This window comes from Salmo salar, chromosome ssa04 (genome assembly GCF_905237065.1).
Source record: "Salmo salar chromosome ssa04, Ssal_v3.1, whole genome shotgun sequence".
Classification (NCBI taxonomy): domain Eukaryota; kingdom Metazoa; phylum Chordata; class Actinopteri; order Salmoniformes; family Salmonidae; genus Salmo; species Salmo salar.
Window position 1 is genome coordinate 23759021 of NC_059445.1, and position 16805 is coordinate 23775825.

General features: G+C 47.3%; 1 protein-coding gene across 1 annotated transcript; it reads right to left on the reverse strand.

Moving 5' to 3' along the window:
* Positions 1-1544: 1544 nt before the first annotated feature.
* On the reverse strand, positions 1545-14044 carry LOC106602672 (mucin-2). The gene is made up of 14 exons (XM_045717623.1): positions 13775-14044; positions 12797-12860; positions 7844-12710; positions 6637-6825; positions 6157-6428; positions 5425-5954; positions 5263-5327; positions 4892-5037; positions 4183-4784; positions 3754-3977; positions 3040-3318; positions 2566-2754; positions 2158-2358; positions 1545-1929 (listed from the first exon to the last, which is right to left on the reverse strand). The coding sequence occupies exons 2-14, from the start codon at positions 12834-12836 to the stop codon at positions 1545-1547; spliced, it is 7989 nt and encodes a 2662-aa protein (XP_045573579.1). The 5' UTR covers positions 12837-12860; positions 13775-14044.
* Positions 14045-16805: the final 2761 nt, after the last annotated feature.

Below are 16805 nucleotides of genomic sequence, written 5' to 3' on the forward strand. Positions count from 1 at the left end.
GTGGGAGAAACTGTGGATAATGTGACTCTATTTGTCGTTGTAATTGGAGCATCTGTGGTTGTCATGGCAGCAGCTGTTGTTGTAGAAGGATCAGCAGTGGTTGTGCTAGCGGCTGCTGTGATTGTCGTGGTTGCTGCTGTTGTTGTAGTCGATGCAGCTGTGGTTGTTGTGACCGGAATTGTGGTAGTCATCATGCCATCTGTAGTGGTCGTTGGGGCAGCTGTGGTTGTGGTTGCAGCAGTAGCTGTGGTTGTAGTTGGAGAACCTGTGGTTGTTGTTGCAGCGACTGTGGTTGTGGTGGCTGCTGCAGCAGTTGCAGGTGTCGTTGTCATGGCAGGAGCTGTGGTGGTCATCATGGACATTGTTGAGGTTGTAGTTGGAGCAGCTGTGGTTGTTGAATGAGCAACTGTGTTACCTGTGATGCCTGCTGTGGTGACCGTGGTGGCACCTGTGGTTGTGGTGGCAGCACCTGTGGTTGTTGTGGGAGACACTATGGTTGTTGTGACTCCATTTGTTGTTGTAGTTGGAGCATCTGTGGTTGTTGTGGCAGCAGCTGTGGTTGTTGTGGGAGAAACTGTGGATGTGCTGACTATATTTGTGGTTGTAATCGGAGCATCTGTGGTTGTCAGATTGTTTTTTGTTGATTCAACATCAGATGTTGTTGAAGCAGCTGTGTTTGTTGTAGGACCAGCTGTTGTTGATGTTGTTGTGGGGGTGGCTGTGGTTGTTGTCGTGGTTGTGGTAGTTGCGGCAACTGTGGTGGCTGCGGAAGTTGTAGTTCCTGTAACCACAGAAGTTATCTTGTAAAAATGTACCCAATATAGAGTGCCATGAGTCAATGTTGAGAGTGACTACAATGACAAGGTCAGCAGTGATGGCTTAACTTACTTGCAGTAATGGAGGTTGTATCAATGTTGAGGAAGGTGTTCCCGTGAGACAGAGAGTCAGTCAATCCCTGCTCCACACTCGTTACATTGGGAACCACTGTCTGGTTCTTGAAAATAAGGGTCATGTTGACAATAATTGACCCACTCCTGTAAACAAAGAAATATATAAAGATTTAGTTTTCATTTTGAGGTCAGATCTTAAACTGTTGTTTCTAAGAAAGTATTAAGAAAGCAAGACAATGTATAATAATTACTTGTATTTGTTTTCTTAATATATTATTCAAACTTAAATCACCATCGCTGTTATTTTGAGATAATTCTATTTGAATGGAGACGTTCATAGACTTACAGAAAACAAGTATTGTTACTTACGTGAACTGAATAATCCTACACATTACGTATGATAAAGGGTAAATTCTTTTGTAACCATGATTCACCTGTAAAAAAGAAACAAATTAGTATCAATAATTTCAACAGTGAAGTCAGTGACACAATGTTAGTGACACAATGTTGTTAAAAAATGAGCTGATTACCTCTGTGGTAACATTTTCTGCCAGTTCCTGATATGCTGTTGTGGAAGAATCAGTGTAGTCACTTTGGAATGTACGGAACATTCTGAACCCTAATCCCATTGACCCCTCATTCGCTGCTGTTGACTTAGTTGTGGTAGCGGTGGCTGTGGTGGTTGTGGGAACAATTTTGGTTGTCGTTGGTACAGTGGTGTTTGTGGCAGCAGCTGTGGTTGTCGTCGCAGAAGCTGTGGCTGTAGTTGAAGCCGTTGTGGTATTCGTGCCAGCAGCAGTGGTGGTGGTTGCAGCTGTTGCTGTAGTAGCTCTGGCTGTTGTAGAAGCAGCTGTGTCTGTTGTGGGAGCAACTGTGGTAGTCATGTTGCCAGCTATGGATGTGGTGGGGGCATTTGTGGTTGTAGTTGGAGCAGCTGCTGTTGTAGGGGCAGCTGCTGTGGTTGTAGTGGAAGCAGCTGTGGTTGTTGAATGAGCAACTGTGGTAGTTGTGATGCCTGCTGTGGTGACCGTTGCGGCACCTGTGGTTGTGGTGGCAGCACCTGTGGTTTTTGTGGGAGAAACTGTGGCTGTTGTGACTCCATTTATGGTTGGAGCATCTGTGGTTGTCATGGCAGCAGCTGTGGTTGTAGTAGGAGCAGTAGTGGTTGTGGTGGCAGCTGCTGTGATTGTGTTGGTTGCTGCTGTTGTCGTAGTCGAAGCAGCTGTGGTTGTGGTTGCAGCAGTAGCTGTGGTTGTAGTTGGAGCACCTGTGGTTGTTGCAGCAACTGTGGTTGTGGTGGCTGCTGCAGCAGTTGCAGGTGTCGTTGTCATGGCAGGAGCGGTGGTGGTCATCATGGACGTAGTTAAGGTTGTAGATGGAGCAGCTGTGGTTGTTGAATGAGCAACTGGGGTAGTTGTGATGCCTGCTGTGGTGACCGTGGCGGCACCTGTGGTTGTGGTGGCAGCACCTGTGGTTGTTGTGGGAGAAACGATGGTTGTTGTTACTCCATTTGTCGAGGAAATTGGAGCATCTGTGGTTGTTGTGGCAGCAGCTGTGGTTGTTGTAGGATCAGCAGTGGTTGTGCTAGCAGCTGCTGTGATCGTGGTGGTTGCTGCTGCTGTTGTAGTCGAAGCAGCTGTGGTTGTTGTGACCGGAATTGTGGTAGTCATCATGCCATCTGTAGTGGTCGTGGGGGCAGCTGTGGTTGTGGTTGCAGCAGTAGCTGTGGTTGTAGTTGGAGCACCTGTGGTTGTTCTTGCAGCGACTGTGGTTGTGGTGGCTGCTGCAGCAGTTGCAGGTGTCGTTGTCATGGCAGGAGCTGTGGTGGTCATCATGGACATTGTTGAGGTTGTAGTTGGAGCAGCTGTGGTTGTTGAATGAGCAACTGTGTTAGTTGTGATGCCTGCTGTGGTGACCGTGGCGGCAGGTGTCGTTGTGGTGGAAGCACCTGTGGTTGTTGTTGGAGACACTATTGTTGTTGTGACTCCATTTGTTGTTGTAGTTGGAGCATGTGTGGTTGTTGTGGCATCAGCTCCGGTTGTTGTGGGAGAAACTGTGGATGTGCTGGCTATATTTGTGGTTGTAATTGGAGCATCTGTGGTTGTCATGGCAGCAGCTGTGGTTGTAGATGGAGCAGCAAAGGTTGTGCTGGCGGCTGCTGTGATTGTGGTGGTTGCTGCTGTTGTTGTAGTCGAAGCAGCTGTGGTTGTTGTGACCGGAATTGTGGTAGTCATCATGCCATCTGTAGTGGTCATGGGGGCAGCTGTGGTTGTGGTTGCAGCAGTAGCTGTGGTTGTAGTTGGAGCACCTGTGGTTGTTGTTGCAGCGACTGTGGTTGTGGTGGCTGCTGCAGCAGTTGCAGGTGTTGTTGTCATGGGAGGAGCTGTGGTGGTCATTATGGACGTAGCTGAGGTTGTAGTTGGAGCAGCTGTGGTTGTTGAATGAGCAATTGTGCTAGTTGTGATGCCTGCTGTGGTGACCGTGGCGGCACCTGTGGTTGTGGTGGCAGCACCTGTGGTTGTTGTGGGAGAAACTATGGTTGTTGTGACTCCATTTGTTGTTGTAGTTGGAGCATCTGTGGTTGTTGTGTCAGCACCTGTGGTTGTTGTGGGAGAAACTATGGTTGTTGTGACTCCATTTGTTGTTGTAGTTGGAGCATCTGTGGTTGTTGTGGCAGCAGCTGTGGTTGTGGTGGCTGCTGCTGCAGTTGCAGGTGTCGTTGTCATGGCAGGAGCTGTGGTGGTCATCATGGACGTATTTGAGGTTGTCGTTGGAGAAGCTGTGGTTGTTGAATGAGCAACTGTGGTAGTTGTGATGCCTGCTGTGGTGACCGTTGCGGTAAATGTGTTTGTGGTGGCAGCACCTGTGGTTGTTATGGGAGAAACTGTGGTTGTTGTGACTCCATTTGTGGTTGTAGTTGGAACATCTGTGGTTGTTGTGGGAGAAACTGTGGCTGTTGTGACTCCATTTGTGGTTGGAGCATCTGTGGTTGTCATGGCAGCAGCTGTGGTTGTGGTGGCGGCACCTGTGGTTGTTGTGGGAGAAACTATGGTTGTTGTGGCTCCTTTGTTGTTGTAGTTGAAGCATCTGTGGTTGTTGTGGCATCAGTTGTGGTTGTTGTGGGAGAAACTGTGGATGATGTGACTCTATTTGTCGTTGTAATTGGAGCATCTGTGGTTGTCATGGCAGCAGCTGTTGTTGTAGATGGATCAGCAGTGGTTGTGCTAGCGGCTACTGTGATTGTGGTGGTTGCTGCTGTTGTTGTAGTCGAAGCAGCTGTGGTTGTTGTGACCGGAATTGTGGTAGTCATCATGCCATCTGTAGTGGTCGTGGGGGCAGCTGTGGTTGTGGTTGCAGCGGTAGCTGTGGTTGTAGTTGGAGAACGTGTGGTTGTTGTTGCAGCGACTGTGGTTGTGGTGGCTGCTGCAGCAGTTGCAGGTGTCGTTGTCATGGCAGGAGCTGTGGTGGTCATCATGGACATTGTTGAGGTTGTAGTTGGAGCAGCTGTGGTTGTTGAATGAGCAACTGTGTTACCTGTGATGCCTGCTGTGGTGACCGTGGCGGCACCTGTGGTTGTGGTGGCAGCACCTGTGGTTGTTGTGGGAGACACTATGGTTGTTGTGACTCCATTTGTTGTTGTAATTGGAGCATCTGTGGTTGTTGTGGCAGCAGCTGTGGTTGTTGTGGGAGCAGCTGTGGATGTGCTGACTATATTTGTGGTTGTAATCGGAGCATCTGTGGTTGTCAGATTGTTTTTTGTTGATTCAACATCAGATGTTGTTGAAGCAGCTGTGTTTGTTGTAGGACCAGCTGTTGTTGATGTTGTTGTGGGGGTGGCTGTGGTTGTTGTTGTGGTAGTTGCGGCAACTGTGGTGGCTGCGGAAGTTGTAGTTCCTGTAACCACAGAAGTTATCTTGTAAAAATGTACCCAATATAGAGTGCCATGAGTCAATGTTGAGAGTGACTACAATGACAAGGTCAGCAGTGATGGCTTAACTTACTTGCAGTAATGGAGGTTGTATCAATGTTGAGGAAGGTGTTCCCGTGAGACAGAGAGTCAGTCAATCCCTGCTCCACACTCGTTACATTGGGAACCACTGTCTGGTTCTTGAAAATAAGGGTCATGTTGACAATAATTGACCCACTCCTGTAAACAAAGAAATATATAAAGATTTAGTTTTCATTTTGAGGTCAGATCTTAAAATTTTGTTTCTAAGAAAGTATTAAGAAAGCAAGACAATGTATAATAATTACTTGTATTTGTTTTCTTAATATATTATTCAAACTTAAATCACCATCGCTGTTATTTTGAGATAATTCTATTTGAATGGAGACGTTCATAGACTTACAGAAAACAAATATTGTTACTTACGTGAACTGAATAATCCTACACATTACGTATGATAAAGGGTAAATTCTTTTGTAACCATGATTCACCTGTAAAAAAAGAAACAAATTAGTATCAATAATTTCAACAGTGAAGTCAGTGACACAATGTTAGTGACACAATGTTGTTAAAAAATGAGCTGATTACCTCTGTGGTAACATTTTCTGCCAGTTCCTGATATGCTGTTGTGGAAGAATCAGTGTAGTCACTTTGGAATGTACGGAACATTCTGAACCCTAATCCCATTGACCCCTCATTCGCTGCTGTTGACTTAGTTGTGGTAGCGGTGGCTGTGGTGGTTGTGGGAACAATTTTGGTTGTCGTTGGTACAGTGGTGTTTGTGGCAGCAGCTGTGGTTGTCGTCGCAGAAGCTGTGGCTGTAGTTGAAGCAGTTGTGGTATTCGTGCCAGCAGCAGTGGTGGTGGTTGCAGCTGTTGCTGTAGTAGCTCTGGCTGTTGTAGAAGCAGCTGTGTCTGTTGTGGGAGCAACTGTGGTAGTCATGTTGCCAGCTATGGTTGTGGTGGGGCGCATTTGTGGTTGTAGTTGGAGCAGCTGCTGTTGTGGGGCAGCTGCTGTGGTTGTAGTGGAAGCAGCTGTGGTTGTTGAATGAGCAACTGTGGTAGTTGTGATGCCTGCTGTGGTGACCGTTGCGGCACCTGTGGTTGTGGTGGCAGCACCTGTGGTTGTTGTGGGAGACACTGTGGTTGATGTGACTCCATTTGTGGTTGTAGTTGGAGCATCAGTGGTTTTTGTGGGAGAAACTGTGGCTGTTGTGACTCCATTTATGGTTGGAGCATCTGTGGTTGTCATGGCAGCAGCTGTGGTTGTAGTAGGAGCAGTAGTGGTTGTGGTGGCAGCTGCTGTGATTGTGTTGGTTGCTGCTGTTGTCATAGTCGAAGCAGCTGTGGTTGTGGTTGCAGCAGTAGCTGTGGTTGTAGTTGGAGCACCTGTGGTTGTTGTTGCAGCAACTGTGGTTGTGGTGGCTGCTGCAGCAGTTGCAGGTGTCGTTGTCATGGCAGGAGCTGTGGTGGTCATCATGGACGTAGTTAAGGTTGTAGATGGAGCAGCTGTGGTTGTTGAATGAGCAACTGGGGTAGTTGTGATGCCTGCTGTGGTGACCGTGGCGGCACCTGTGGTTGTGGTGGCAGCACCTGTGGTTGTTGTGGGAGAAACGATGGTTGTTGTTACTCCATTTGTCAATGAAATTGGAGCATCTGTGGTTGTTGTGGCAGCAGCTGTGGTTGTTGTAGGATCAGCAGTGGTTGTGCTAGCAGCTGCTGTGATCGTGGTGGTTGCTGCTGCTGTTGTTAGTCGAAGCAGCTGTGGTTGTTGTGACCGGAATTGTGGTAGTCATCATGCCATCTGTAGTGGTCGTGGGGGCAGCTGTGGTTGTGGTTGCAGCAGTAGCTGTGGTTGTAGTTGGAGCACCTGTGGTTGTTCTTGCAGCAACTGTGGTTGTGGTGGCTGCTGCAGCAGTTGCAGGTGTCGTTGTCATGGCAGGAGCTGTGGTGGTCATCATGGACATTGTTGAGGTTGTAGTTGGAGCAGCTGTGGTTTGTGAATGAGCAACTGTGTTAGTTGTGATGCCTGCTGTGGTGACCGTGGCGGCAGGTGTCGTTGTGGTGGAAGCACCTGTGGTTGTTGTTGGAGACACTATTGTTGTTGTGACTCCATTTGTTGTTGTAGTTGGAGCATGTGTGGTTGTTGTGGCATCAGCTGCGGTTGTTGTGGGAGAAACTGTGGATGTGCTGACTATATTTGTGGTTGTAATTGGAGCATCTGTGGTTGTCATGGCGCAGCTGTGGTTGTAGATGGAGCAGCAACGGTTGTGCTGGCGGCTGCTGTGATTGTGGTGGTTGCTGCTGTTGTTGTAGTCGGAGCAGCTGTGGTTGTTGTGACCGGAACTGTGGTAGTCATCATGCCATCTGTAGTGGTCGTTGGGGCAGCTGTGGTTGTTGTTGCAGCAGTAGCTGTGGTTGTAATTGGAGCACCTGTGGTTGTTGTTGCAGCAACTGTGGTGTTGTGGTGGCTGCTGCAGCAGTTGCAGGTGTTGTTGTCATGGGAGGAGCTGTGGTGGTCATTATGGACGTAGCTGAGGTTGTAGTTGGAGCAGCTGTGGTTGTTGAATGAGCAATTGTGCTAGTTGTGATGCCTGCTGTGGTGACCGTGGCGGCACCTGTGGTTGTGGTGGCAGCACCTGTGGTTGTTGTGGGAGAAACTATGGTTGTTGTGACTCCATTTGTTGTTGTAGTTGGAGCAGCTGTGGTTGTTGTGGGAGAAACTGTGGATGTTGTGACTCTATTTGTCGTTGTAATTGGAGTATCTGTGGTTGTCATGGCAGCAGCTGTGGTTGTAGTAGGATCAGCAGTGGTTGTGCTAGCGGCTGCTGTGATTGTGGTGGTTGCTGCTGTTGTTGTAGTCGAAGCATCTGTGGTTGTTGTGGCATCAGCTCCGGTTGTTGTGGGAGAAACTGTGGATGTGCTCACTATATTTGTGGTTGTAATTCGATCATCTGTGGTTGTCATGACAGCAGCTGTGGTTGTAGATGGAACAGCAGAGGTTGTGCTGGCGGCTACTGTGATTGTGGTGGTTGCTGCTGTTGTTGTAGTCGAAGCAGCTGTGGTTGTTGGGACCGGAATTGTGCCAGTGGGGGCAACCTGGTTGTGGTTGCAGCGGTAGCTGTGGTTGTAGTTGGAACGTGTTTTTTTGCAGCGAGTTGTGGTGGCTGCTGCAGCAGTTGCAGGTGTTGTCATGCGGAGCTGTGGTGGTCATCATGGACATTGTTGAGGTTGTAGATGGAGCACCTGTGGTTGTTACACTGGGGTAGTTTCTTGTGGTGACCGTGGCGGCACCTGTGGTTGTGGTGGCAGCACCTGTGGTTGTTGTGGGAGAAACGATGGTTGTTGTTACTTCATTTGTCGATGAAATTGGAGCATCTGTGGTTGTTGTGGCAGCAGCTGTGGTTGTTGTAGGATCAGCTGTGGTTGTGCTAGCGGCTGCTGTGATCGTGGTGGTTGCTGCTGCTGTTGTAGTCGAAGCAGCTGTGGTTGTTGTGACCGGAATTGTGGTAGTCATCATGCCATCTGTAGTGGTCGTGGGGGCAGCTGTGGTTGTTGAATGATTAACGGTGGTAGTTGTGATGCCTGCTGTGGTGACCGTTGCGGCACCTGTGTTTGTGGTGGCAGCACCTGTGGTTGTTATGGGAGAAACTGTTATTGTTGTGACTCCATTTGTGGTAGTTGTTGGAGCATCTGTGGTTGTTGTGCGAGAAACTGTGGCTGTTGTGACTCCATTTGTGGTTGGAACATCTGTGGTTGTCATGGCAGCAGCTGTGGTTGTGGTGGCAGCACCTGTGGTTGTTGTGGGAGAAACTATGGTTGTTGTGACTCCATTTGTTGTTGTAGTTGGAGCATCTGTGGTTGTTGTGGCAGCAGCTGTGGTTGTTGTGGGAGAAACTGTGGATGTTGTGACTCTATTTGTCGTTGTAATTGGAGTATCTGTGGTTGTCATGGCAGCAGCTGTGGTTGTGGTGGCTGCTGCAGCAGTTGCAGGTGTTGTTGTCATGGGAGGAGCTGTGGTGGTCATTATGGACGTAGCTGAGGTTGTAGTTGGAGCAGCTGTGGTTGTTGAATGAGCAACTGTGCTAGTTGTGATGCCTGCTGTGGTGACCGTGGCGGCACCTGTTGTTGTGGTGGCAGCACCTGTGGTTGTTGTGGGAGAAACTATGGTTGTTGTGACTCCATTTGTTGTTGTAGTTGGAGCAGCTGTGGTTGTTGTGGGAGAAACTGTGGATGTTGTGACTCTATTTGTCGTAATTGGAGTATCTGTGGTTGTCAGGGCAGCAGCTGTGGTTGTAGTAGGATCAGCAGTGGTTGTGCTAGCGGCTGCTGTGATTGTGGTGGTTGCTGCTGTTGTTGTAGTCGAAGCATCTGTGGTTGTTGTGGCATCAGCTCCGGTTGTTGTGGGAGAAACTGTGGATGTGCTCACTATATTTGTGGTTGTAATTGGAGCATCTGTGGTTGTCATGACAGCAGCTGTGGTTGTAGATGGAACACTAGAGGTTGTGCTGGCGGCTGCTGTGATTGTGGTGGTTGCTGCTGTTGTTGTAGTCGAAGCAGCTGTGGTTGTTGTGACCGGAATTGTGGTAGTCATCATGCCATCTGTAGTGGTCGTGGGGGCAACCGTGGTTGTGGTTGCAGCGGTAGCTGTGGTTGTAGTTGGAGCACGTGTGGTTGTTGTTGCAGCGACTGTGGTTGTGGTGGCTGCTGCAGCAGTTGCAGGTGTTGTTGTCATGGCAGGAGCTGTGGTGGTCATCATGGACATTGTTGAGGTTGTAGATGGAGCAGCTGTGGTTGTTGAATGAGCAACTGGGGTAGTTGTGATGCCTGCTGTGGTGACCGTGGCGGCACCTGTGGTTGTGGTGGCAGCACCTGTGGTTGTTGTGGGAGAAACGATGGTTGTTGTTACTCCATTTGTCAATGAAATTGGAGCATCTGTGGTTGTTGTGGCAGCAGCTGTGGTTGTTGTAGGATCAGCAGTGGTTGTGCTAGCGGCTGCTGTGATCATGGTGGTTGCTGCTGCTGTTGTTGTAGTCGAAGCAGCTGTGGTTGTTGTGACCGGAATTGTGGTAGTCATCATGCCATCTGTAGTGGTCGTGGGGGCAGCTGTGGTTGTGGTTGCAGCAGTAGCTGTGGTTGTAGTTGGAGCACCTGTGGTTGTTCTTGCAGCAACTGTGGTTGTGGTGGCTGCTGCAGCAGTTGCAGGTGTCGTTGTCATGGCAGGAGCTGTGGTGGTCATCATGGACATTGTTGAGGTTGTAGTTGGAGCAGCTGTGGTTTGTGAATGAGCAACTGTGTTAGTTGTGATGCCTGCTGTGGTGACTGTGGCGGCAGGTGTCGTTGTGGTGGAAGCACCTGTGGTTGTTGTGGGAGACACTATTGTTGTTATGACTCCATTTGTTGTTGTAGTTGGAGCATGTGTGGTTGTTGTGGCATCAGCTCCGGTTGTTGTGGGAGAAACTGTGGATGTGCTGGCTATATTTGTGGTTGTAATTGGAGCATCTGTGGTTGTCATGAGGGCAGCTGTGGTTGTAGATGGAGCAGCAACGGTTGTGGTGGCGGCTGCTGTGATTGTGGTGGTTGCTGCTGTTGTTGTAGTCGAAGCAGCTGTGGTTGTTGTGACCGGAATTGTGGTAGTCATCATGCCATCTGTAGTGGTCGTTTGGGCAGCTGTGGTTGTGGTTGCAGCAGTAGCTGTGGTTGTAGTTGGAGCACCTGTGGTTGTTGTTGCAGCGACTGTGGTTGTGGTGGCTGCTGCAGCAGTTGCAGGTGTTGTTGTCATGGGAGGAGCTGTGGTGGTCATTATGGACGTAGCTGAGGTTGTAGTTGGAGCAGCTGTGGTTGTTGAATGAGCAATTTCGCTAGTTGTGATGCCTGCTGTGGTGACCGTGGCGGCACCTGTCGTTGTGGTGGCAGCACCTGTGGTTGTTGTGGGAGAAACTATGGTTGTTGTGACTCCATTTGTTGTTGTAGTTGGAGCAGCTGTGGTTGTTGTGGGAGAAACTGTGGATGTTGTGACTCTATTTGTCGTTGTAATTGGAGTATCTGTGGTTGTCATGGCAGCAGCTGTGGTTGTAGTAGGATCAGCAGTGGTTGTGCTAGCGGCTGCTGTGATTGTGGTTGTTGCTGATGTTGTTGTAGTCGAAGCATCTGTGGTTGTTGTGGCATCAGCTCCGGTTGTTGTGGGAGAAACTGTGGATGTGCTGACTATATTTGTGGTTGTAATTCGATCATCTGTGGTTGTCATGACAGCAGCTGTGGTTGTAGATGGAACAGCAGAGGTTGTGCTGGCGGCTGCTGTGATTGTGGTGGTTGCTGCTGTTGTTGTAGTCGAAGCAGCTGTGGTTGTTGAATGAGCAACTGGGGTAGTTGTGATGCCTGCTGTGGTGACTGTGGCGGCACCTGTGGTTGTGGTGGCAGCACCTGTGGTTGTGGTGGCAGCACCTGTGGTTGTTGTGGGAGAAACGATGGTTATTGTTACTCCATTTGTCGATGAAATTGGAGCATCTGTGGTTGTTGTGGCAGCAGCTGTGGTTGTTGTAGGATCAGCAGTGGTTGTGCTAGCGGCTGCTGTGATCGTGGTGGTTGCTGCTGCTGTTGTAGTCGAAGCAGCTGTGGTTGTTGTGACCGGAATTGTGGTAGTCATCATGCCATCTGTAGTGGTCGTGGGGGCAGCTGGGGTTGTGGTTGCAGCAGTAGCTGTGGTTGTAGTTGGAGCACCTGTGGTTGTTCTTGCAGCGACTGTGGTTGTGGTGGCTGCTGCAGCAGTTGCAGGTGTCGTTGTCATGGCAGGAGCTGTGGTGGTCATCATGGACATTGTTGAGGTTGTAGTTGGAGCAGCTGTGGTTGTTGAATGAGCAACTGTGTTAGTTGTGATGCCTGCTGTGGTGACCGTGGCTGCACCTGTTGTTGTGGTGGCAGCACCTGTGGTTGTTGTGGGAGACACTATGGTTGTTGTGACTCCATTTGTTGTTGTAGTTGGAGCATGTGTGGTTGTTGTGGCATCAGCTCCGGTTGTTGTGGGAGAAACTGTGGATGTGCTGGCTATATTTGTGGTTGTAATTGGAGCATCTGTGGTTGTCATGGCAGCAGCTGTGGTTGTAGATGGAGCAGCAGAGGTTGTGCTGGCGGCTGCTGTGATTGTGGTGGTTGCTGCTGTTGTTGTAGTCGAAGCAGCTGTGGTTGTTGTGACCGGAATTGTGGTAGTCATCATGCCATCTGTAGTGGTCGTGGGGGCAGCTGTGGTTGTGGTTGCAGCAGTAGCTGTGGTTGTAGTTGGAGCACCTGTGGTTGTTGTTGCAGCGACTGTGGTTGTGGTGGCTGCTGCAGCAGTTGCAAGTGTTGTTGTCATGGCAGGAGCTGTGGTGGTCATCATGGACGTAGCTGAGGTTGTAGTTGGAGCAGCTGTGGTTGTTGAATGAGCAACTGTGCTAGTTGTGATGCCTGCTGTGGTGACCGTGGCGGCACCTGTGGTTGTGGTGGCAGCATCTGTGGTTGTTGTGGGAGAAACTATGGTTGTTGTGACTCCATTTGTTGTTGTAGTTGGAGCATCTGTGGTTGTTGTGGCAGCAGCTGTGGTTGTTGTGGGAGAAACTGTGGTTGTTGTGACTCCATTTGTGGTTGTAGTTGGAGCATCTGTGGTTGTCATGACAGCAGCTGTGGTTGTAGTAGGAGCAGTAGTGGTTATGGTGGCGGCTGCTGTGATTGTGGTGGTTGCTGCTGTCGTATTCGAAGCAGCTGTGGTTGTTGCGACCGGAATTGTGGTAGTCGTCATGCCATCTGCAGTGGTCGTGGGGGCAGCTGTGGTTGTGGTTGCAGCAGTAGCTGTGGTTGTTGAGGGGGCATTAGTTGTTGGGCTTTGGGCATTCCCTGATGCTGTTGCAAATTAAAAAGCATAGATTTTAGAATACCTTTACATTTTCGAAATGATCTACAATTTAAAGACTAGAGAATGAACTTACCAATAATCAGAAGATGGACTATGAGAATTTTTCTGTTCATCTTTGAAACTGTTTTCTTTTTAGTCTATAGTCACAGAGAGATGGGCACACATGATTAATGTAAAGGTAAAAGACAAATAATTATCAACACAATGACATTGACCAATGTAATATAGACTGGAATATTGTGGAAAGAGATCACTAATGGTAAATGCAGTGTTTGTGTCTGTTTTTGTACAGTAAGTCTTGTTTGTGATGGTTTTAATCAAGTGATCCACAACTTCTTTTTCTTGATATTTAATATTTTATTCATTCACATTTGTCTTTTTTACTTTTATTTATTATTTTAACCATGATTTATTTATCCAGGAAGTCCTGTTAAGGTCAGAAGGCATATTTTATGATTTAGACCTGGCTAAGAGGTCAGCTGAATAAAAACACATAGACACGGTACAGTGCATGTGTTAGTGTATAATCCGTAAATGTATAGATTTACCACCAAATCTGTAGATTTACAAATGAGATTGGAATCCTTAGATTTAGTGTTTTTACACATTTACCGTAACACATACAAAGCAGAGCAAAAACATTGATTTTGACTGACTATAATTACCCACGATCAATCATAAAAGACATGTAGTCATTAAGAATTGAACCATTTGCACACCTCCTGCAGCAAGTCTGAAACTATAGCCTTGAATTCCTCTATCAGCACAAAGCACTCTAAGTTAAACAAGATGATTCTTGGACCAAGGGGTCAGGAATTCTGATCTGACCCTTGTTAACTGGAATAAGAATTTCACTAGAGATTATTTGAGATGATGAAATCCATGGCTGGACGAGGTCAAGGAACAGCGGTATAGAGGAAGTTTACGAGTTATAGCCTTGTCAGTTAACATACACAAATGTTTCTTCCAGAAGTTCACATTTAAAATACACAGAAGTCTGATCATAATAAAAAATATGATGCGTAACACAATAATTGAAAACCACACTTACCAAAGAAATGTCATTGTGATGTTGTAGCTGAAATCCTCAGTGTTCAGTAACAGTGTTCCTCCAAACTATACTAAGCTCCTGCATTGCTACAGCCTTTATAGTTTAAAGCACAACCTTGTTGACATCATTATGATGAATGAGATGTAAAGGAAAATGTGTGCTTACGTTACCTTGTAGAAAAAGGTGCGCTGAGGTGAGTCTTATTCATCTTTTGAAGAAGAATAAAGAGGCCTCCCCCACGTTATGACTGAATTCCTAATCTAGCAGTACATGGAGACACACATACCAGGGGTGCAATCATTTGTACAAACAGTTGCAAAATGTTCTGTTTTACAACTACAACTATTGTTTCTATTGGACAGATTCAGATAGGTCCCTCCCTGTACTCAATTCATTGAGGCTGACAATTCCCCCGTTTTTCCGTAGCATGCATACTCACCAGACATGTCACCCATTCAGCATGTTTTGGATGCTCTGGATTGACGTGTACAACAGCATGTTACAGTTTCCGCCAATATCCAGAAACTTCGCACAGCCATCGGAAAGGAGTGGGACAACATTCCACAGGCCACAATCAACAGCCTGATCAACTCTATGTGAAGGAGATGTGTTGCACTGCATGAGGCAAATGGTGGTCACATTCGATGCTGGCTGGTTTTCTGATCCATGCCCCTACTTTTAAAGGTATCTGTGACCAACAGATGCATATCTGTATTCCCAGTCATGTGAAATCTATTGATTAGGGCCTCATTTCAATTCATTTCAGTGGATTGATTTCCTTGAACTGTAACTCAGAAAAATCTTTGAAATTGTTGCATGTTGCGTATATATTTTTATTCATATTTTTGTTCAGTGTACATTATAAATCAATACAGAAAATAAATAGATACTACTTAATGGATTTTCCTTAAATTATTTAAAGTACTAAAAGCATTGTTGTGTAATACTGAACTAAAGTACATAATTCCACAAAATACAATGTTGAGTTATAATACATATAAAATAAATACATAAGTTATTGCTGTGACTATAAGGATAATCACTTATGGGTTAAGGGGACAGAGTAGCAGCAGTTGTTTTAGAAGATCCTACAGCTATTTCATGTTCTCTATAGGAATCTTTACTCTCTTCAAACTAAATATTATTTTATGATATGTTTAAGCAATAAGGCCTGAGGAGGTGAGGTATACGACCAAAGTATACCATGGCTAAGGGCTGTTCTTAGGCACGCGGAGTCCCTGGATACAGCCCTTAGCCATGGTATATTGGCCCTTTACCACAAACCACAGAGGTGCCTTATTGCTATTATAAACTGGTTACCAATGTAATTAGACCAGTAAAATGTTGTTGTTTTTTTGTCAGAAACATGGTATACGGTCTGACATACTACAGCTTTTAGCCAATCAGCATTCAGGGTTCGAATCAAATGGTTTATAAAAAATTATGAATAGGATTTGGTTTGTGTATGTTGAGGTATGCTGTCAAGATGATGATTAGTCTACCAGTATGAGTAAAGCAGATATGACATCACAGCCAGGCAGATTGTGAGAAGACTTGTCTTCCACTGGAGGCAGCAGCTGTGGTTGTTGTTGCAGTACCAATGGATGTTGTGGTGGCATCTGGTTTTTATTAGGAGCAGCTATGGTTGTCATAGCAGCAGCTGTGGTTGCAGTTGGAGCAGCTGTGGCTGTGGGGGCAGCAGCTGTAGTTGTGGTGGCTCCTGCTGTGGTTGTAGTTGGAGCAGCTGTTGTTCTCGTGGCAGCAGCTGTCGGGTTTGTAGTGGCAGCTGTGGTTGTAGTTGGAGTAGCTGTGGTTGTTGTGGCGGCTACTTTGGTTGTAGTTGAAGCTGCTTTGGTTGTAGTGGCGGCAGTTGTGGTTGTAGTTGGAACAGCTGTGGTTGTTATGGCAGCTGTAGTTGCGGTGGCAGCAGCTGTAGTTGTGGTGGCAGCAGCTGTAGTTGGTGGCAGCAGCTGTAGTTGTGGTGGCAGCAGCTGTAGTTGTGGTGGCAGCAGCTGTAGTTGTGGTGGCTCCTGCTGTGGTTGTAGTTGGAGCAGCTGTTGTTCTCGTGGCAGCAGCTGTCGGGTTTGTAGTGGCAGCTGTGGTTGTAGTTGGAGTAGCTGTGGTTGTTGTGGCGGCTACTTTGGTTGTAGTTGAAGCTGCTTTGGTTGTAGTGGCGGCAGCTGTGGTTGTAGTTGGAACAGCTGTGGTTGTTATGGCAGCTGTAGTTGCGGTGGCAGCAGCTGTAGTTGTGGTGGCAGCAGCTGTAGTTGGTGGCAGCAGCTGTAGTTGTGGTGGCAGCAGCTGTAGTTGTGGTGGCAGCAGCTGTAGTTGTGGTGGAAGCAGCTCTGGTTGTTGTGGAAGCAGCTCTGGTTGTTGTGGCAGCAGCTGTGGTTGTGGCTGCAGCTGTGGTTGTATTTGGTTCAGCTGTGGTTGTATTTGGTTCAGCTGTGGTTGTTGTAGCAGGGACTGTGGTTGTGGTGGCAGCAGCTGTGGTTGCTGTGGAGGCATTGGTTGTTGTGCTTTGGGAATTCCCTGATGCTGTTGTAAATTAAAGCATTGATTTTAGAGTATATTTTTGCAATTTCAAATGATTTGCAATTTAAAGAGTAGTGGATCAGTTTACAATAATAAGAAGGACTGTTATAATTGTTGCATTCATCTTCAAACCATGTTCGTATTATTCTAAAATCACAGAGTAAGGGTGAAGTCATTACAGTTGAAGTCGAAAGTTAACATACACTTAGGTTGGAGTCTGTGGATGTATTTCAAGGCCTACCTTCAAACTCAGTGCCTCTTTGCTTGACATCATGGGAAATCTAAAAAAATCAGCCAAGACCTCAGAAAAATAATTGTAGACCTCCACACGTCTGGTTCATCCTTGGGAGCAATTTCCAAACGCCTGTAGTTACCACGTTCATCTGTACAACCAATAGTACGGAAGTACAAACACCAAGGGAACACGTCATACGCCTCAGGAAGGAGATGCGTTCTGTCTATTAGAGATTAACGTACTTTGGTGCGAAAAGTGCAA